This window comes from Phaseolus vulgaris, chromosome 9 (genome assembly GCF_051622355.1).
Source record: "Phaseolus vulgaris cultivar YP4 chromosome 9, ASM5162235v1, whole genome shotgun sequence".
Lineage (NCBI taxonomy): Eukaryota > Viridiplantae > Streptophyta > Magnoliopsida > Fabales > Fabaceae > Phaseolus > Phaseolus vulgaris.
This window is the reverse complement of record NC_143506.1, coordinates 13,329,398-13,351,313: the sequence shown is the minus strand read 5'-3', so window position 1 is coordinate 13,351,313 and position 21,916 is coordinate 13,329,398. Positions and strand designations below refer to the sequence as shown.

General features: G+C 30.7%; 1 protein-coding gene across 11 annotated transcripts; it reads left to right on the top strand.

The window, feature by feature from the left end:
* Positions 1-11,806: 11,806 nt before the first annotated feature.
* Positions 11,807-16,011, top strand: LOC137821704 (uncharacterized). Of its 11 annotated transcripts, none has more exons than XR_016515697.1 (12): positions 11,986-12,238; positions 12,706-12,801; positions 12,896-13,012; positions 13,645-13,900; positions 13,998-14,152; positions 14,253-14,418; positions 14,517-14,614; positions 14,715-14,814; positions 14,935-14,994; positions 15,105-15,188; positions 15,303-15,407; positions 15,584-16,011. XR_016515697.1 is itself a non-coding variant. In XM_068626421.1 (12 exons), the coding sequence occupies exons 3-12, from the start codon at positions 12,712-12,714 to the stop codon at positions 15,881-15,883; spliced, it is 1,629 nt and encodes a 542-aa protein (XP_068482522.1). In that variant the 5' UTR covers positions 11,986-12,238; positions 12,487-12,577; positions 12,710-12,711; the 3' UTR covers positions 15,884-16,011. The 11 variants fall into 11 exon arrangements, 6 of the variants coding, with proteins under 6 accessions (XP_068482519.1, XP_068482521.1, XP_068482522.1 ...); XM_068626421.1 differs by adding an exon at positions 12,487-12,577 and having other exon boundaries at positions 12,710-12,801; positions 14,253-14,614; XM_068626419.1 differs by adding an exon at positions 12,487-12,577 and having other exon boundaries at positions 14,253-14,614.
* The last annotated feature ends 5,905 nt before the right edge of the window (positions 16,012-21,916 follow it).

Genomic DNA, 21,916 nt, shown 5'->3' with positions numbered 1-21,916 from the left:
GTTGCAAATACAATCATTTTTTGCTTTTACTTTCCTTTGGTAGCTTAGCTCAAATCACGGCGGACATTTTCACTGCTTAGCACAATTTTTCACTGCTAGCATTGTGTGTATGATCATGGATTTGTTTATGAATTGCGGGCCTTCTAGAGTTGTGTATCACATCCCCATCATTCAATGTCAAATAACTGGCCCAACTAATGCGAAAAAATTGTGTAAATAGACTGGATTGATTTTGGCCTAATGTATAGCTGTGGGTCTTTTATGTTTATGAATGTATGATAACTTAAAAATCTTTGGCAATTTTACATGTAATATCTCAGTTATCTTTTCTGATACACATGACAAGATCTGTCATGTTGTCAAGTCTTGCATGTGAGTGCCTCATCATTTTTCATTGATTCCTTTCTTCACATCATCCTTGATGCATGCAGACAATGCATTTGATTGGGTTCTCACAACATCTCCTGAGGCAACTTCAGTCTTTCTAGAGGCATGGAGGTCAGGAAATAGGGCTTGTCTGGATAATTTGTGAAAATTTGCTCTTGAATAAAATGTATTTTATACAACTTAATTATTTTGAAATGAAGGAAAACATTTCGGCAGAAGTAATCTTCAGTCACATCCAAATGATTTTGAAAATTTATCAGCACATCCTTCTGTCCTCCAAGATCAATTTTGGGTTGATGTGGAGTGCAAGCCAAATATGCACTTATTAGTTGTAGAATAATGACAAAGTCACAATGTAAGTTATGGGCTATACTAAAGTTTCTTAAGTGTCTTGATGTTTCTGCTAAATTTTCACAATTTATTTTCTAAACTGACATCACTGACTTGATATATTTGCCCTTCTTCTATAATTAAATTTTTATTCCGTTTCAATAATATGTAATACTTCCCTTGGTTGTCCTATGGGAAGAGTACTTGAAATATCTTTTGTTATGCAAAATTTATCCTATTGTATGAGCTCTACTATCTAGATTATGCATGAGCTGTCAAAGAAGCAAATGCAAATTATTCAAAGAAAGTTGTTTATTCTTCTTATTGTTTTGGTCTATTTTGTTGATAAATTTTATACTTGGGTGTTAGATGCAATGATACAGAGAATAACAAATAAATAACTAAACATTTGTGTTCTGTTCTGCACAATACTTTTTTGCTTGTGTGCTGTGCAAATTTGTACAATTTTGATGAACTTTTTATATGTATAATAAGAAATTATTATCTGTTCCTAGAGCTTCCCGTATGCCACATGTACAGAATAAAACTTAGTGTGAACTATACCGACTAGATGAGTAGTTTAATCTTAAAAGTTCCAAGATTGTACATCTAGATGTGGAGAGCAGGAATTTGCTTTGCTTCAATTGCTCTTTACTCTGGAGAAAATTAATCAGTAGGTTTTTATCTAAATAGTAAAGAGATTGAATTGAAGCCTGTTTTTTCTAAACAACGAATCAAAACTTCTATTCTTAGAATGAAACTTAGTGTGGTTTTGATTATATTTAGCATGTTATGGCTACTGAGCTTCTTAATACTGGAAAAATGAATGCACGGTTCTCTATCCTGCTTCTGCAAAGGCTAGCTATGAGATTGGGACATTATATATCTTATTGCTTTGTTAAAAAGATAATATTTAGAAGTTTAATACTTGGATTAATAAATGTGAAGGCAATTATATACTAATTGTCTGTGACATGTATATAATCAGAGGATGGACTTTCAAAACGTGGATTTGAGGTTACTAGGATGAATAATCACAAACTGTACATTGTTTTACTCCTACTTTCTCCTTTCAAGCACTGCATATTCTTTTGGTCTTTCATATGATTAGTTAGGTTAAACTATTTAAGTATATTACTTATTGATGGTAAATTCCCTGTATTTCATGATTGTTTGGGACATGATTTTACTTAAACGTATTTTGTGCATGTGTCCCATTATGCAGTTTGGAGAAAAATGTTACAAAAGCACAGAATTGTGTCCTTGCAATGTATTTCTTATATTTACTTATTTATTTTGTATGTATGTTGATAAAGTTATAACCTTGGAACATGGGGTGTCTATAAACTGTCGGTACAAAGATTCATACGGTTTATTGTCATTTCTGATCATTTTACTTTATAAATGGTTTTGCTTAGCTTTGATCATAACCAGCCATTTGTTGCATTTGGAACAACTTCTAGACTGGAGTGGACTATTTGTGATGTCCATCTGAGAGCTTCATTGTTTTCCCTAATTCAAACATATTTGTCAGGTGCCGGTAGAACAGATTGACCATATGATTCTAAAGCTAGCACTTGCTGCACCTGTTCTGACAATAGCTTCACCATCTGTTCGATGAGTTTCTTTTTGCTTCTTCAGTCTTTTTTATCCCTTTTAAATTTTAATAATTTAATATTCACTTCAATCCTTCAGATAATTGATCGTATTTGGATTCAATGTTCAGTTCTATGTAAGGGGAGTCATGTGTTAAACTTTCTTGATGCATCTATAACTGTTTTTGTCCCTTTGTTAATCCAGTGACTTAGTCACTCCTGTTATTGTATGCATAATGGAAAATTTGCTTTATTATCTTCTTATTTGTGCTGTAGAAATAGGTAGGACAGTTTCGTATGAGATTGACAGATTGTACTTTAGACAACCATCATCTATCACATCTATCGGTTACCCCTGCATATATGAGAAATATGAAGTTCATATTATGTGTATTATTACATCATATTTTGTCCTCTCGTTCTTAGTTACCTAGGAACAATGCTTTAATTATGAAAAAACTTGAAACACAAGCATAGAATCATTCTCAATCCACAACTTCTATCAGCCTTTTCTAAAGCAAATTCCAGAACATATATAGCACCCAACAACTCAAGATGAACAGATTAATGTATATGAATAAATATAGAAAAACAACTAATAAAAGCAGGAACGAAATTTGTAAAAATACTTCCTCAAACTGCCCAATAAACCTTTTGCAAGTTGCATTTAATCCATAAACAAGAACGAGGCAACCAAGTTACAGGAAAGATAAAATATGCAAGAACCCGGCTTGTGGATATGCTGAAAGCCTTAAATATTTTTGGAGTTCTTATACGTGGGAGAGTGCATACATATGGTATGCTACCAATTAGATTAACACTAACAAAAATATGATTTTTAAGCTTCATGTATGAAATTCTGGTGTTGTTAAAGCATATAAAGTTGCAGTTGAACCAATTGACTTATGTAACATAGTAAATAACTGCTTGTATTAAAAAGTTCAGTTCAACTAGTATCCATGATCTTTATAAGTAAACTAATTTCTTCATGATCAATATGAAAACTCAAACTAAGCCAATACTAGAATTTACCTGCATTAGGGCAAGGACAAAAATAAATATCCAACTGTTTCAATATTCTTTTCACAATGATAACAAGGAGAAATCACATAACAACTTGTTTTGAATTATCATCCTTATTGGTAAAGAGATTATGCACAAGTCTCCAAATAATGAATATTTAGACGGAGGGATGAACTGATTCTACATCCTTTTTCCTAAACAAATGTCTGATCCAGTCATTTCTAAAAGAGTAAGAATACCATCAATAGAACATTCCTAGTATCACTCATCCTCAATATAATCTTTTGACAAAATGATATGAAATTCTTTTTCTTTATGCTACCTTCTTTTAGCTGTCCCTCTATTTTAGTTCGGTGTGTATTTTTGTTCTGAAATGAAGTAATCTTTAGTTCCAAAAATTGGTAAAATTAATGATTTTCACGAGTCTTGATTATTAATAAAAACAATTATTGTATTATGATTTTTTAATAGGTTTAAATACCTGTTAGTTTATACAAAATCTTTTATAATTTATACTTAGTTTTGTATTTTTTTTATCCGTGTCAATATTTTTTCAATATGTTAATTTTTTTATTTTAGTCCTTAATATATTGTTTATTTTGAATTAGTTCTTGTGAAATTTTTTTTGATAGGATTCAAAACCAAATTATTCTCTTAATATGATGACAAGAGCCGAAAAAAGAGTATATAGTAAAGAATAAATGATTTAAATGAAGAAAAAATTACAATAATAAAAATATTACTTTATACTGTTTAAAATAAAAAAAAAATAAACATATAAAAGTGCATGTTTGCAAGGATTCTCAACATATTTAAACCTCTTTTTTTCATGTATAGTTTTTAACTGATTTTATCATCTAAGAATGCAATATCAGGTACTATAGGATTTAAGTGAATTAAATAATTAATAGAAGAAATCATTGGACAACGTGTTTTAGTTCATCTTGACGTTTCATTAATATATATAGAAATTCTCATAATGGGTAGTTTTTATCTATAATAAAAAGTGACTAAATACAAAAATGTTTTTACTGTAAATTTTGAAACGTTGCTGATTTAAAATTAAAAACAAACATAAAAGGCTTGAAAGTTGAAACCCAATAAGTACACGGAAATCTTGGAATGGGCTTCTTGGTCCAACTCCCACCACCACCATAGCCCATTGGATAGATGCAGACAGAAAAAAAATGACAGAATTAGCATTTTAAGAAAATAAAGGACATCAAACTTGTGTTTTTGTTTTATTTTGTCCTCCTTTCCCCAAAGCAAAGGCAAAATTGAAAGTAATGCTGAGAAACAATGGTACCAAGTTGGGTTCCCGTTTAATCTGTGGCTATGTCTCATTAACAGTATTTACCTCAACCATTTTGGACTGTTACTCAACATTATTATTGATCTATGGTGGATGCAACTTCCGTGTTATGGGATTTGTTGGGTTGCTTTTTTATCAGAATTCATGGAAGGTCCACTATTTTTGGTTCTACTTTTTCTCATTTCTTTTGCTTCTGTACCAAATGTAAGGTAACCTGTCTCTGTCTCTGTCTCTTACGTTAGCTTCAACTACATTCAAGCCATGTCATGTCTTGTAATTACAAGACATTGAAGACAAATTTCATGACCAAATTTGTGAGCTGAGAAATCGGATCACTGTCCATTCACTGCTCATTACCAATACTTAGAAACCAAATCCTTGTTTGCTGCCTAATCACCAAAAGGATCCCAATAGCAGTCATGCAGATTTCATATTTAATTTATTTTGGGGGCCAAGACAAAGCTTATCGCATCCACGAGGTAAAAAGTAAGAAAGGAAAAAAAGGTAGTGTTTCTAGGATATGACTGCTTTTTCACCTTTTATCAGTGGTTGCAGAAAATTTCCAACGTTTTTCTATTTTCCTTATCAGACTATAATAAAAATGTAAAGTAAGACTCCAGAAACTTGTGACATTTGACTCGTACAAAAAGGTAGAACAAGTTGGACCCCTCTCCACCCTTTTGGTCTTATATCTAATTGGGAAGCAACAAAAGCAAATTTTGTAGATTTGTTGGGGGGCTAGGACCATGCATCACTTATATTTACAGTGCTAATCCCCACCACCATGTGATCAAGTAAGGATGATGGCTCAATGGATGCGTGCATGTGCCATTCAGCTAAATAAACACCTACACACAGACTTATGGTTTCGTTATTAAACGGAAAAGGTGTATAGCTTAAGACTGCAATAATTAACAATAATACAAAAGCTCAGAGAAGGTGACATCACAACCGTGGATAAGAGTGATCCGAACAACACATATGAATGCAGCACAATCCAATTCCATTTCGTCATTAAACAACTCGCCATACTCAAAAGCTTTAAAACTGAAAAATGAAAATGTATCTGCTTATATTTTTTTATAACTGCTCTTAGAAGTATAGGAATAATGATGAGATACACAACAGTTCACTAATCACTCCCACAAACTATACAGCATTTAATTTGGTGAATTTCTTTCAGGGCCCAAGGTGAAGAACTCATCTGAAGTTGCTTCATTTAACATGTTCTTAAAAAAAATTACATGAATGACCCAGTGATTAAATTTCAAAAATTGCTATTTTGTTGATGCATTCTGAAGTAATGTTACGTAATTAGACATTGTCGGTTATGTTGTCTCTGCGGCCCCAGAAAGTTGAAAAAAAAGCAGTGATGTTAGTGGGTCTGAATATGCGTACCATTTGTGTAAGGAAATAACAGAAGGACATTGCTCCTGTGTGTCGACTCTGCTTATGCTTTCCAGCATGAAGTGGAAACTTTACCAGCCTTCGTGAATCTGTCATATAAATTATTAACTTCTGTACAATCACACTTGTATTTACAATACATGATTATGTCGCCTCCATCTCACAGGGCATAACCTTAATTTCCTGCAACTCTTCTAACTGTCTTTCGGATTCACCTTAGTTAACCTTAGTATAATGTTTGTATGATTAGTTTTACTTTGAAAATTTTATTTTAAGTTGAAATCATTTTTACATCAAATAAAAGTATATAGAGATGTCATAATTTTAGAATAAACACATTCAAACACAAACCATTTTACAAATCATCACCAACTAAAACCAATTCACACAAAAATCTTGTACCAAAAAAATAGATGTTGTTTGCACAATTATGCATAACTTTCTATACAGTGGCTTCAATGCATCTAATTGATCTTTGTGTAAAAGTAAATGGCGTAGGGTAACCGAAAGGGACAGTAACATAATTAGCATACTGATGTATTTTAGTTCATGGTATTTAGCTAATGTCATATGGATTGTAGTGAAACACCATCACTGACTTTGCTTTGTAGCAAAAAAAGGAGCAGCATAATTGTCAACTGGAAAATTTTACTCAATAATAACCTGTCTTCTATTTCAAATTGATACTGAAATATGTGAACAGCTTAAGCTAAATTGATTGTGGGGCTTCACCAAATATCTTAATGGTCTGTATAAAAGAAATTCAAAAGATTATAATTATTTTGAAAAAAGGAGAGGAGCATGGAGCTTTTTCATCATAATAAAAGCTGGAACATGTTACAGATGTCTTTTCTAACACAGTATAAAGAATAAAAGTTGAAAGATAGAGCTTCTATGAAAATTTTAAACTAGAGTATTTTCTATGTACACAAGATGACACGATACACAGGCATGACTTTGCTTGTTCTTGAAATTGTGTTTTACGAGATCCTACATTGTTTTCTGTCTCCGAGTTTGTGATATCATTACTATTACTCAGTGTTAACCGCTTTTAATTAGTAATAGAAAAAGAGGGAATTTCCATCGTCGCGTAAGCTGAAAGCAACATATGATTACAGTTACTTACTCTAATGTCATATTTGTATGATTGCAAAAACTGGCTACTAGACTTCTAGTTAAGATTTTCATTTTTAATTATAAAAACAACAAGGAAATATACTAGCTAGTGTTCAGTACAAAATGTTTCTATTGTTAATAAATAAACATTCTATTTTATTTGATATAGAAAATTATATAAAAATCATACTTATTGCCAAAGTCAATCTTAAATAAGGGTTAATATATAAAAAATAATTTACTCTTCAACGAATTGAAATAATTGATTAAATAATAATGTTGTCCTTCACCTGAAAGACAGACAACAATCTTTCCCGCAGGTCAAGTAATTTATTGATAAAATATAAATAAAAATACTTTATAATACCAAATAAACCCTAAGTTTGGTAATTAATTAACATCAATCGGGTGGAGACTTTTTTTTTTCTTTCATATGTATTTTACTCAAATAGGCTCATGCATGCATTTTATAATAATATACAAAATTAAATATTACATAAATTTATTTAATAATTTTAAACAAAATTTATTATACTATTAATAACAACATATAATTATAAATAATGAAAATAATAAAATAGAAAAATAAAATTATAATATCAACAGTTAAATAAAATAACAAAGGAATATAAATAATAAATATTATTTTCAAAAAATTTAATATATTTAATAAATTTATTTAAATTTAACAAAAAATAATTTCTTATATTTTTTTAATTTTTTATTAAAAAATATAAGTAATTATGGATATTATATATTAGAAAATTTTAGTTAATTCAAACATACATAAAAAAAATCATAATTTATTTAAATATTTTTTAATAACAAGGATAAATTTGTAAACTTACAATAAATCATCTTCACAAATTCACTCCATAATTCCTCAATTCAAACAACCTCAGATATCCTTTCACATCTTCTCTAATCCTCACAAATGTACTCACTCCCCTCCGCACAAATCCCCTCCTCAATCCACTAAGATAAATTTTAACATACTTATATTTTCTTTAATAATTTTGTTTATAAATTGAAAATACTTAAATTTAAACGTTAAATTAATTACTTTATCAAATATACCATGCTTATAAATATTATATAAAGTAAATAAAAAATAGTTCTTTGCATGATTACAAAATATATTTTTTTACAATAAAAGATATTTATTTATTAAAAACAATTTGATATTAGAAAGATTGGATAATATAACATTAAGATAACACATATGTCAAAATATATATATATATATATATATATATATTATCAAGTGGACATTTTGTAAATGAGTTTATTTTATTTGAGTGATATTATTTTCTCATGAAGACTTGTGTGAGTTTCAAATGTAAGTTTTAAAGGAAAGAGAATTGAATCTGTATCTTGAGTAACTACTTCTCACCTATTTTAAGTATCACATTGTTGTTTATTGTTGTTTGAGCGAGAAGATTTATTTATTAAACATTCCAACAAATTTTATAAATATCATATACTACTATCACTTTAATGCTTAAGTGATATTTTTATTGCTTGAACATTTGAAGTCAAGTATCATATGAGAAACAACTATCTCAGTCTCTCTCTTGCTAAATCATAACTTAAGTTATATTTTCTTCTTCTTAAATATACATATCAGTACGTAAAAATCATTATGCACCACTTAAGTGAAAGTCTTATGCGTCCAAAATCATAGAATTATATGTTTTAGCATCTTGTTACCAATACTACCAATTTATATCTTATTTTAAGTATCTATAACATCCATTACACGCTCACATTTATTATAATTCATTTTTACACTTCATAGGAATGTTTGAATCCCTTAACAATTCCAAATATTTATTTATATACACAAAAAATTACTCTAATAAAAAATATATTCAGCCCACTCAATTTACTAATTGTCACCTCCTAAATAATATAATTTGTTATGAAAACATATAATTGTAAGACACATAATCTCAGACACGTTAGAAATAACACAAATGAAATTATTTCTATAAAGATAAATTTTATATGAAATAAAAAATAAAACTATTTATAGATTTTTTTTACTCTTTATTCATTAAAATTTATATCTAAAAAAACAAGTCTTCATTTAATATATATTGCTGTCTAAATAAGAAGGAAAAAAAAAAGAGTCTAACATTCAGTCTCACCTATAAAGATAAGTCACCTTTATGAGAAGTGTTCCTTTAATACAGATTAGTCATTATTATACTACCAGATTGTCCTACCTATTTAATAATTATAGAGGTTAGAATGGAACATTCTTAAATACGAAGAAGAAGAAGAAAACATGATCATGCAGTACGAATTTACTATAGATGGAAAGAGTTGACAAATAAATAATTGATATGATTATTTATGTTAATTAATGAACTAAAAAAATAGAGACGCCAATAAAATGTTTGAATTATTGAAGTGTCCAAATGTTATCACCCTATAACTATTTTGTCCTATATAGATACTATTTAACCCGACGTTTAATTAATCGTCTATTTATTTCAAACATTGGAAGTTCGTCCTCCAATATTTTTTATTGTATTATTTCAAACAATTCGACTATAATAATACAATTATATGGCTTGAATACTTAGGAATTGAATGAATGGTTGAAAATTCTATACTTATTAATAAATTAATTTTAAATCTAATTTGATTTTATAAAATCAATTTATAAGATTGAAATTTGCCCTATTTATATATGTTAGAAAATATTTTTATCTCTAATAGATATAAATTTTTAACACACATTTCTCACATCAAAACTATCAATTAATGTAAGTGACTATATATTTATCGGTGAGTCGTTATCCGATTGTCTAATAAGCTTAATAAATTTTTGTTATAATAAACTCTAAATGACTCTGATATCATATTAAAAATAAATTTTAAGTCTAACTCAATCTTATAAAATAAGATAAAATTTATATTTATTTATATATTATAAAATATGTTATTTATTAAAATCTCCAAACTATATTAGGTTTAATTGAATGAGCTGAGAATTAGTATAACTAATAAAATAAAGTGGTGTTGGACAATATTATTGCGAATAAAGTTGGCTTACTAATCAAATCTAGTCTGTCAAAAAGATGCATGACAACCCAAAAAGCTAAAACTACATTATGAAAAGACAAGGGTGCTTTCAAGGTCTTGACATGCTCCTTCTACCAATATTAGATTAGAGATGAGATATGCTAAATTACATTAACAATTAGCAAATAATCTCCTCTTTTTTTTAAATTAAAGATACGTTTAACGTCAGCTTGTGATTTGGAGTGACCGTCACGTGGTTTTGGATGGGGACAAGAGGGCATGGATCCATTGTTTCAAACACAAGCTTTACCTTCTTTCCATATCTTCTCACCTACCCATCATCATCATCATCATCCTATTTGCCGTTTCATCTGCGATTCCATTTCTATTGCCACAAGTTTTTTTCTTAATTCATCATGTTTTTAATTCAATGCAAAAAACACAGTTACGCTTTTAAATAGGTGAGCTATATATAAGGTTTGTATTTAGTACTAGTTACCATGTCAAATACAACATTTATTTAACACGTAGGTGACAACGACTTGCAAGTTATCACAACAATACTCTACCTTCTTCTCTTTATTCGATTTAACATTCCTCTCTTATTTTGTACTAGTCATAAATGGAAGGTAGGTAATTGCCAGATATTACAAACGACGCCTTGTTTTATGTATAAAAAAAGACCACATTTTATGATGTTTCACCAGCCACATAATTTATACCACCAATTGTTGTAAGCATTTAGAATACGGTTGAATTCATTGATTTTCTTAATTTGTCCGAAAAGGAGAAAATAAAAGTGTTTAGTTGGCTTTCCTTTTATCTCGTTTAATTTAAGCATAATTCAGCAGCAAAAGCCACCCACCAACCCACATCAAAATTTTACTTTTGTAAGAATGAACAAAGAAGAAAAAAATAGTAGAAGGATAAAAAAGTAGAGGAGCGTTTTGTTTGGGTTAAAATGAATACTAATTAATTGGGACTTAAATGGAAAGCGCACTATGCTTCATCATGGCATGAGCCTTAGCCCCTTTCATTTATAGAGTATTTTGTCTTTTAGAACAAAAGGGAGACTCACTTTCTTAAACTTAATTAGTGTTCTAGATAAGAATATATATTATCCTCGACCTATAACATTTAAGATGGTTAAAAATAAATATACTATTTATATGTATATATTAGATAATTCTTTTCATAGAGTATTGTCATGTATATATGATTGAATTCTAACATATTCATCTATGATCATGATTCTATCTTAATTGAACGGACTAATTAGTTGAAATTGAGATTTTATGACTTATGCTAAAATATTACCTTAAACATGTGGATTGGATAATGATCATAAATTACTAATAATCGGACTAAACCCATGATCTTATAATTATAATAAAAATAAATATATTCATTAAAAAAATCTCTACTATTCTTCATTACTCACCTCATGATTTTTATGATAATTATTTCTGATTTATCAAAAGTGTAAGCTTGTTTATATTCATAATATACACAATTAATCTTAGATAAACTACAATTTAATTTAAAAAACTTGTATATTGTTATTCGAAGATATATTATTATCTTGTTTTACCTATAATAGAATGTGTGCCTTCTTTCACTGCAAAACAATAAGCAAATCTCAGGAATCACTTAAAAACTGCATTTTAAAAGAATAAAGTGTATAATTGTTTTTTTTTTTTAATTTAATTTTTTTATTCTTGAACATGTGGCTTTCTTAGCTGAACCGTCCTTTAAATACCGTTTTCATGATCTGAAGCGGTTAAAGCTTTGAAGTGGTGGTGGAATCGGACCATCCCCATTCTCATTTTGTCTTCTTCTCTTGAGCTTCACCATACCATCTATGTTTCTTTCTGCTCATCTTGTGGCTACTTCTTCACTCAACTTGATGGATAGAGCCTAGTGGTGAATATATGCATGCAGTTGGAGACTTATGGAAAAATTGGAAAAGATGAACACCAGCTTCAGGCCCAGGCTGCAGCATAAGAAACCTCTCATAACAGTGTCACATGAAAGGGTAATTAAATTTGTTCTAAAGTTCCATCTCAAAACCCGGTTCATTTATGTCCATATTTTTGAAAAACGGTTGCTACAGTACATCATGTTCACTTATTAGTATTATTGCTATTAATTACGATTCTGATTATTGTTACTATTAATTATGATTATGATAGCGTAACAGTTCTTATCCAAAACTATGGCTTCGGTTTTAATGATCAATTATCTCACAATTTCTGAAAAGTCCGCATTTTTTTTATTGACAAGTACCGCACCATAAAGAAGGAATGAATTGAGGAAAAGAAAAGATACCCTTATTTCATAATTCATGATCGGATTGGGTTCTATAAACCTCAAGGTTTCAAACTCTCTTTTTTTGCCTTTTTACTTGTGAATCTGGCACAATAGACATACGCGCACTTTCAATTCAAACTGTGATCCTAGCTGCCTGCTTTGATTCTGACCTCTGAAACCTTGAATGAAAAGGCAGAGATGCGGGAAAGATCGCGAGGGAGAGCGAATAGTGCTGTTAAGGGTGGAAAAACATCGAGCAAAGATAGAAAACTGGCTTTACAGCAAGATGTAATGGCATAGTTTCTTCTCCAATTTCTTGTATGGGTTTCATTCTCTTGCTTCCTGATTGCCAACTGAGATGGATTCTCCAACTTGTTTTCAGGTTGACAGGTTGAAGAAAAAGCTTAGACGTGAGGAGAACATCCACAGAGCATTGGAGAGAGCTTTCAACAGACCTTTGGGAGCTTTGCCTCGTCTTCCTCCGTATCTTCCTCCCTATGTTAGTAGTCTCTCTTCCTTTTCATTGTCAGTTTTTTTATAAAGAATTTACTTTTCATGCACTGTAATTGTTATTTTGCTGGAAACCAATAAAAAAATCATGGCATATATGGTTTTAAAGTAATTATTGCAGAACATTGGATTTAATAATTCATTTGGTTGTGTGGTTATATAAATTTTACTTCAGTCTTTGTACTTAAGAATTATCCATTTATTTCTTATATACGATATTTAATCTCATTTAATTCCTAAGAATTTAGATGATAGAGACTAATACAGATTCTAAATTATAAGTACGGATGTTAAAATGGATGGTTCTAAATGTAAGGATTAAAAGATAAAGTTTATATAATTATAGAAATGAATAACTATGTTCAAACTTACCAATGTGCGTATTTATTTTTGGTTAAGAGTGTAAATTGTAAAGTAGATAGACCATTTGCTCTTTTATTAACCAGTACTAATCTCTAATGAAATCAATCATTTATACACTTAAAATCACAATTTAGAAACTAAAAAGAGCTTGAAAGGGAAATTAACTCATCTGAACTAAATTTTGACGAGTTTTAAGAAGAGGTTATCATGTTCAAGAAACTTGACCATTAACTGTTGTATTTAATCTGAAAAATCTAGACACTGGGACTTCTGGCTGAGGTGGCAGTACTGGAAGAAGAAATTGTTAGGCTAGAAGAACAGGTTGTGCATTTCAGGCGGGACTTGTACCAGGAAGCTGTGTACATGTCATCCTCTAAGATGAAACTTGAGCAATCAGCTGGTGTCAACAATGCAAGCCCAAATAGTAGTCCCGATCCAGTTAAAGTGGAGTCCCTTTCCCAGACAATGGATAATGCTACAAGATCTGAAACCAGGCCTACAACAACACTTCCAAGTGAGTACTGGCCATTAAGTGCCACCAACTGAGGTTAAGTTGTTTCGTTATTGAGAATACGTTTCATTAAGTTCATTCTTGTTGTTTATCTTGCCAGAGGATAGACATGGAAAAGAGAACCAATCATGTACTAATTCTTCCAAGAGTAGCAAGCAGTCCATATGCAAAGGCCTAACTACAAAATCGCCGATTAAGAAACTTCCCACTGACAATAAATCAGTGCAGAAACGTTGGGATCCTCCAAAAAAGCAGGTGTGTCATGTGTTAAAATAGTTTTAATTTCTGTCATAGGAATACTAGTCAAAAAACGTGAGTTCTGAACTCAATAAATGTGAGCTTTCCAATTATGCAGCAAGAACTAAGGGTGAAAGACCAGCCAATTGCAGAAGTTAGAAACCATAGTCTACACGAAAAACTAAAAGGGGGGGAAAGTCCAAATATAATCTCTGAAAATATTCTGAAGTGTTTATCAAGCATTCTCTTGAGAATGAGTACTGCGAAGAATTTGGATTCTGCAGGTAATGTACCACACTCATGGACTCCAAAATCTAATAAAAACTGCGTTGAAGGAAGTGATTTTTGGGATCCTTACGGTATCTGTTTGGAATTCGGAAAGAGGGATATTGGTCCATACAAGCAATTACGTGCAGTTGAAGCCAAATCATTCGATCCAAAACGAACTGCAAAGTCTTTATTTTTACTGCACCGGTTGAAGTATGTTATATTCTTTTCAAATTATTATTATTATTTTTCTCGATACTTTTCATTCGTGTCAGGTAGATGTTATAATATTCTAATTTTCGAAAATTTACAGACTTCTTCTGAGAAAACTTGTCTGTGTCAACTTTGAGCATCTCAACCACCAGGAGAAGCTTGCATTCTGGATCAACATCTATAACTCATGTATGATGAATGTAAGTCAACTATGCCATTCGAATAACATGTCGTGTCATCTAATGGCCTTTGTTAACAGAACCTTTTTTTAGTCAAACAAAATTTTGGTAATAGCTTATTTAAGTTCTGCTTTGCTTCAGGCATACATAGAAAATGGCATACCAGAGAGTCCTGAAATGGTTGTAGCGCTGATGCAGAAGGTATGAAAGGTTTGCTTCTGGTTTGCATGGCAATGCATTTTGTTTGTTCCTTGAGTTGGTGTAATAGCATTGGTAGGTTCAAGAATTTATGCTGTTTTCTTGTTACTCAGGCCACAATAAATGTGGGTGGACACTTGCTAAGTGCAACAACCATAGAACATTGCATTTTAAGACTTCCTTATCACTGCAAATTTGTAAGCTCTGTCCATTTTTTATTATTATTGAGAGTTCTTTTCATTTCAAGTCTAGCTTTTCTTGGGTGGGAATATTGGAAATTACCAAGCTTCTTACGGCTAAAATCTAAACAGACAACAATATCAAAGGGAGGGAAAAATCATGAAACTTACGGACTAGAATTGTCAGAACCCCTGGTGACATTTGCTCTATCCTGTGGAACTTGGTCCTCTCCTGCTGTAAGTTGATACCTACTTTGCATTGAATATTTTTTCCTATAAGCAGTGCATTGTCCAATGATAAACCCATTACTTTTGTTAATTTGCTTGATTGTAAACTTCTGCTTTTATTGCACTCAATAAGTTCAATAATTTCGTGATTTGCAGTGTCTTGTTGCTGATTTTGCCAATTGCAGGTGAGAATTTACACAGCATCTCAGGTTGAGAACGAGCTTGAAATGGCCAAAAGGGAATACTTGCAGGCTGCAGTTGGAATTTCGACATCAAAGTTCCTTATCCCGAAGTTGCTGGATTGGTATTTACTGGACTTTGCAAAAGACTTGGAATCATTGCTGGATTGGATGTGCCTCCAATTACCAAGTGATGTGGGGAAAGAAGCCATTAAGTTCCTTGAGGAAAGAAAAACCCAGCCCCTCTCACAATTTGTACAGATTATGCCACATGAGTTCAATTTTAGATACCTGTTGTGGACATAATTTTGCTTCTGTTTTCTGTAAGGTTTTATTGGTTCTGTGGATACAATTAGTAAACAGGTCTAGATCATACATGTGAGAATAATGTAAATGCCATTTCTTATTTTCTCACTTCTAAAGATTTTCTTAAATGCCTTCTTATTATGTTAGTTTCAATATATTCTCTAAATTTAAATAAAATGAAATGGTTAACAGTACGTTCAATTTAATTCCTAGATGTTATGTTAGAATATAATTTAGACTATCTATATAATGATTAAATTGTATTTCAATGGTATGTAGATATTTATTTGAAATAAAAGATAAAAGTGGAAAATAAAAGTGATTTCAATTTTTTTTTTATCAAAATTCAAATATTGGCTAAAACCATCATGCACTTTTAGGAAATAAAATAACTAGAGTTCCGATGTCTTCACACTCCCACGAGGCAATATTTGAATGAGTTTGGGGGATGAATGATTTTAAAAAATTGGCGTTGCGTAGGAAGATGGGTTTGTTCCATTAGTTCGTGTGAGATCGAGTTCAATAATTAAGTGTAGAAATCTTTTTTAGAATGTTTGAAATTAATGAAAATTGCATATTTTTTTTGGAAGGGACGATGAATTTTGGGATTAACTATGTATGCGGGATATATATTAATTATGAAATGCAATTGAAAAGTGAACCGGATACCGGACAGTCGAAGGGAGGAGAAACTATAAGAAAAAGATGAAGATTGATCAGAAAATAGAACAACTTGACTAGAAATTATTGTTTTTAATTAAATGTCATCTTTCTTAAGCGTCTTTCTAATCGGACGATGTAAGATGTAAGGTTTAAGATGCTTGCGGAACTTTTGCTAAGGTCAAACAAATGAAGAAGGAGTTTATAAAACAGTTTTTCTGTCGATTTAGGAAGGTGGTGGTGCAAATTCAGCAACCTAATAACGAGATGTTTGTAAAATTCAGCAACCTAAAAGTCTTTATTAGGGTACTTCGTGAAGGAACCTTTGGTGAATCTTTGGTTCAAAGAAGGTCAGAGAATATGAAAACAATTAAGATCCTGGCGGCGTCGCACATTAAAGCGGAAGAGATTACGATTAAGAAGAGGGAAACATGTTCCATATAAGGAAATTCAAAATGTATCAGGTTCAAATTTTATCAGGTGCAGGAAGTAATTCCCAAATTGGGACTTGGATCAGTGAAAGCCCAAATCAATGAGGCCGACAACAATGTTGGAAAAACCACTGAGTTGAACTATTAAGGGAGGAAAGTCTCGCTGGAGTATTATTACTCATTATTAATTATTAATTATCTATTTCTCTCTTTATTATTGAATATATTGTTTCAACTGAAACGTCATGTTGTTTGAGATAATGGATATCAAAGGGTCACGACTGATATTTGGCTATAAATACGTAAGACACTTGGATTTTGTTCACTCAGAATCCTACTCTTTTGTTCTTTCTACGTTCCTATCTTACTATTCCCTACTTCCTTCATTGTCCACTATCTATTATTCATTTCGATGGATTGTAGTGCTGAAGAAATTATGAAACTTGATACACGAGCTCTTTTTTCATCAATGTACATCCGCGAGAAAGTAAGAAGTTCATTTCTTTTCTTCAATACCTACTTTTTTTATCACTGCATTTTATTGACTTTTATTTTTCATAATGGATAAAATGGTTATGTTGATCGTGCATTCGCTGTTGAGTTTCAATCAGAACTTTCTAAGGAGTGGACCCTCGCAGATAGTGCAGGGAACGTGCATAAAGTATATTATAACCAGGATATACTGTCTCCCTAGATATTGGATGGATGGTCGACTTTGAGTTCCATTTATGGCTTTAAAGGCGACCACTCTATACTCTTCCATTACGCGGATCAAAGTTGTTTGAAAATAATTGTTTTTATGGGAGAGATCTGTGAAATTGGTGTTAATAGTTATTTGAAGGAAGTTCAAGGAAGAGAACCGCTGACCAAGGGTACCTTTGAACATTTTTACATGGAGTTGTCTTCCTTTCAGATCAAAAGAAATTATGTGGTCAGTTTAAGAATCTTTTATTTTAAATCTTTGTTTTATATTGTATTGCTTTTTTTTCAATACTGTCTCTCATGTTGTTGAAGGATTTGCGTGGTGGACTTGCGGAATATCTTCGGCAAACGAGATTCAAATACGTTATGCCACATGGACCAGTACACAATGTTAAATGAAAAGTCCTAAGAGCAAGGTTTCCTTGCACAAACATCAAGTTTGGCAGGGACTGGAAAAAAATTTTGCAATCTTCATTTCTTCCGTGAACTATTAAGGGAGGAAAGCCTCACTGGAGGGGTGTCTTAAGGCAAATTGTATCCTTCTATTTTAGAAGATATTTAAATTAATTATTATCTTATTTTAAAATTCAATATATATATATATATATATATGAATATTTAGAAGTAATATATTTCATAGAGGCGGTAAGACATTGTAGATAAGCTTCTTAGACATAGTTTTAGTCTATACAACTCTCTTTCTCATTCTTAGTTTTATTTTATTTTATCTTAATCTAACTCCTACTATTAATTTTATGACTTTCAAATATAAAATAAATTGTATTATAATCCATTTTGAGACTTTATCTGTAAATCTTAATTTTATTATAAAATTAAAGATAACGGTTTAAAATTAGTTACCACTAACCGTAAGATGTCTTTAATGTTTTATTTAAATAGTATAAAAGAAAATGAGAAAGTAAAAAAGGGGGAAAATAATTAAGGTAAAAAAATAAAGTTATTTGTAAGTGAAAAAAAAACCTAGATAAAAACAAAAATAATTTAACTCCAGACATATTTTTATAGTAATATAATTAGTTATGTTCCGTCTTGATATACAAGTGACACACTAACGTGGCTTTTTTTTTATTTTACTCACCCTTTTCTAAAACAAACTCATAATTTGTTAAAGATAAGTTGCTTTTAAGGAATCGTGTATTTTAAAATAAATTAAAAGGTAAAACAATGAGTTCTAAAGAAAAGCAATTAAAAATAGAAAGACGATTAGTCTATTTTCATACTATAATTAACGTTTAAATTTGGAGAGTAATGCTTTCGCTCTCCAGTCTCTACACTCTTAATTAAATATTGTCAATATTATTTCTTGTGTACTTTTGATGTGTGCAGTTCTTGTTCTATGCTACAGTTTGTAAAAAAAAAACAATTTATTCAATTGTCTCAAACTACATATTTCTATAATTAGTTGTGTATTTAATATTTTTAATCATTTATCTTTTTCAATATTTCTCTTTTTTTTCATATATAAACTTTCAATATTTTTTAGAAGAAATTATCAATACTTAGAAACAACCTTGAATAATTAGTTTTACTTAAATATAATTTTTAATTAAAATATATTTGTGTATTAAAAATAAAGTTTAATCCCTATACGACTGTGTAAAGACATTTTATAATCTCAACCAATTATATTAAGGGTGACTTTTTCGAGGTAGATATGATAAAAGAATCAATCAAATCACTATATACATTATTTGTTTTTAATTAATTGCCATAAAATTATCGGCACCATTGCATATATATTATTTTTTCTTAGAAAATATCTATTACATAAAAATATATTTATCATGTATTATTTGTATATTAAAATTCAATAATTTTAAAATTAGATTTGTTGTTGAACTAGTTAAGACACATGTCCAATGTTTAATGCTTGTTAGTTAAATTATTTTAACAATTAAACACATCCAAAATAATTTAAAAATATATGATATCATAATTTCTTATACTAAAAACTAAAATAAAACATAAATATATAGATTCTTAACATTAAAACACACACACACATATATATATATATATATATAATTTAAAATAAATTTTGTATATATATCATATTTAAAGATAACAAGTTTATATGAATAAAATAAAAAAAGAAAATTACCAATATTTCAGGTTGATTTTTATTTACTTCTAAAAAATTAAAATTGCAATTTGACAATCGTGTTAAAATCCTAATTTACATTTGAGGAAGATTTTTTTATAATATTTTGTAAAAGAAATGTTCATTTGTGGAAGATTTATCTTAAGACGAAATGATATTCAGTCATTCCTATTTATTAAAATAGAGATGAAAAATAAGTATAAATGATGAATTATATAATAAGAGTATTGTTGGTTGGCGCGCGATGAGAAATAGAAAGAAGAAATTTATTTTTATAAGATTAACTCGCCTTTAATTTGGTGCATTATTCCGTTGAAATTTGAACTCTTTTACATAATTGTATTATAAATTTTTGCATTGAAACATTGAAAGGAAAGTTTAATTTGGATGACGAACAAACTGTGGCCAATACGTGATTGTGACTGGTTTTTTGGCAAGCTGTTGCAGTGAAATCTGAGATGCAGCATTTCCCACCAAAGCTTCTCGCTTTCGCCAGAAAGTGCATTTTCTGGTAAAATGTTTGTGTTATGTCTACCTTCCCCAATGAAAACGGGGAATTCAATCTCAGATAATACAAACCAGAAATTAAAAAAGAAGATGAAGAAAGTAATGTACAATCATCGATCCCATCATCACCCCAATAATTGGAAGGCAATAACGATGCAAGTATGATTTGAGAATAATTTATTTTAGTCTAATCCATTCACTGATTCGGAAGTGGCGCTGATAATAATGTCAAAGTTTAGCCTAACTTGATGTTTGAGTTGGAAAGAAAAATGAAAAGCAAGGCAGAGAATAAATATTGCGTTGTTTGCTCCAAGTAAGGACATAGTTACAACAATGTGGCTGGTAATCAGTCACTGCTCTGTAACAGTTTACAACAAAAATTAGTAGTGTTGTAGGTCCATTCAATCAAAGATTATCAAATCCACGCCATAGCTGGCTTCAATTCTTTCTTGGCCACATTTGAAATCCACATCCACTCAAACGCATCAAAACATGAACCACAATCCACTTCATACACCCTTCTGAATCGTGAGCTTAATTCAGATTTTATTTATTTTCTTAGCATTTATATTATATTTATTATTAGAGTACGAAGAGTGATGGGAATGCAATAAAACAGAAGCACATGAAGGGGCAGAAAAATTAGGAATGCCGAAATCACAGAGCAGTGCGCCATACGTAAAAGGAACTTTAATGCATACTTTGTCAACCTCTCATGGTACCAGCCTGATACCGACGTTGCTTCTTCCTTTTTCATTAGTCGCGTGAAAGGTCCCCACTTTCGAGGCTAACCCCATTTTGTTCATTTTTAGCATTAACATTAATGTTTTTTATGCGCCACTTTCTTTTCCCATCTTGCTCTTTACCCGATTTGTGTCTCTATCTTTCTCTTTCCCTTTTTAATATCAGTTTAAAAGATGGCATGCATACACATGAAGGTAGAGTTTGTGGTGTTACACTGAACCAAAACGTAAAAATTGAGAGACACTTGAAATACAGTGATCCCGGACCATATGTGCAAAAGGCATGAGCGTGGAATAGAAATAATACGATCGAAATAAAGGCACGAAAGGAAAGAAAGAAAAAAAAAGAAAAGAGTGGTTTTCGTACAACCGGGCCTGTTGATAATTTCTACTGCCTAACACGCCTTTGTCGAATATGACCTATGCTCTGACACATTAAAATAAAAAAGGAGCAACTAAATAAAGGGAGGAAGGAAAGAGAGAGTCACTAAGAAGCAAAAGCAAATTTTCATGTACACACAGCAAATATGTTAGGGAAAGGACGACCTTCATCTCAATAATTACCAGTGAAGGTTTGAGAAAGCAAAAAAGGCAATTGACGTTGATACTCTAAGTAATGATCAGAGAGGCACATGCCACTCCAACATTACCACAATCCTTTTTTCCCTTCACCTCTTTTTTTTTTTCATTTTTTTGAGCTTTTTCTTCCTCATTAACCCCACCCTCGTGGTCCACCCTGCCCTTATCTTATCACCTTCAAGCCCCTATCAATTCCCAAACTTGGTCACATCAACCTTTAATCTCACTCAGTTTTTCCCTCACTCAAGCAACTTGAAAGTAACCCCCTCACTTGCCACTATAAAGATTC

Bases quoted from the DNA above. Each gene is read 5' to 3' on its own strand.
- LOC137821704 (XM_068626418.1), top strand. From the start codon at position 12,155: ATGGAAAAATTGGAAAAGATGAACACCAGCTTCAGGCCCAGGCTGCAG. The intron at 12,802-12,895 runs GTAATGGCATAG...ACTTGTTTTCAG, and splicing joins AACTGGCTTTACAGCAAGAT to GTTGACAGGTTGAAGAAAAA. The intron at 14,995-15,104 runs GTATGAAAGGTT...CTTGTTACTCAG, and splicing joins TTGTAGCGCTGATGCAGAAG to GCCACAATAAATGTGGGTGG.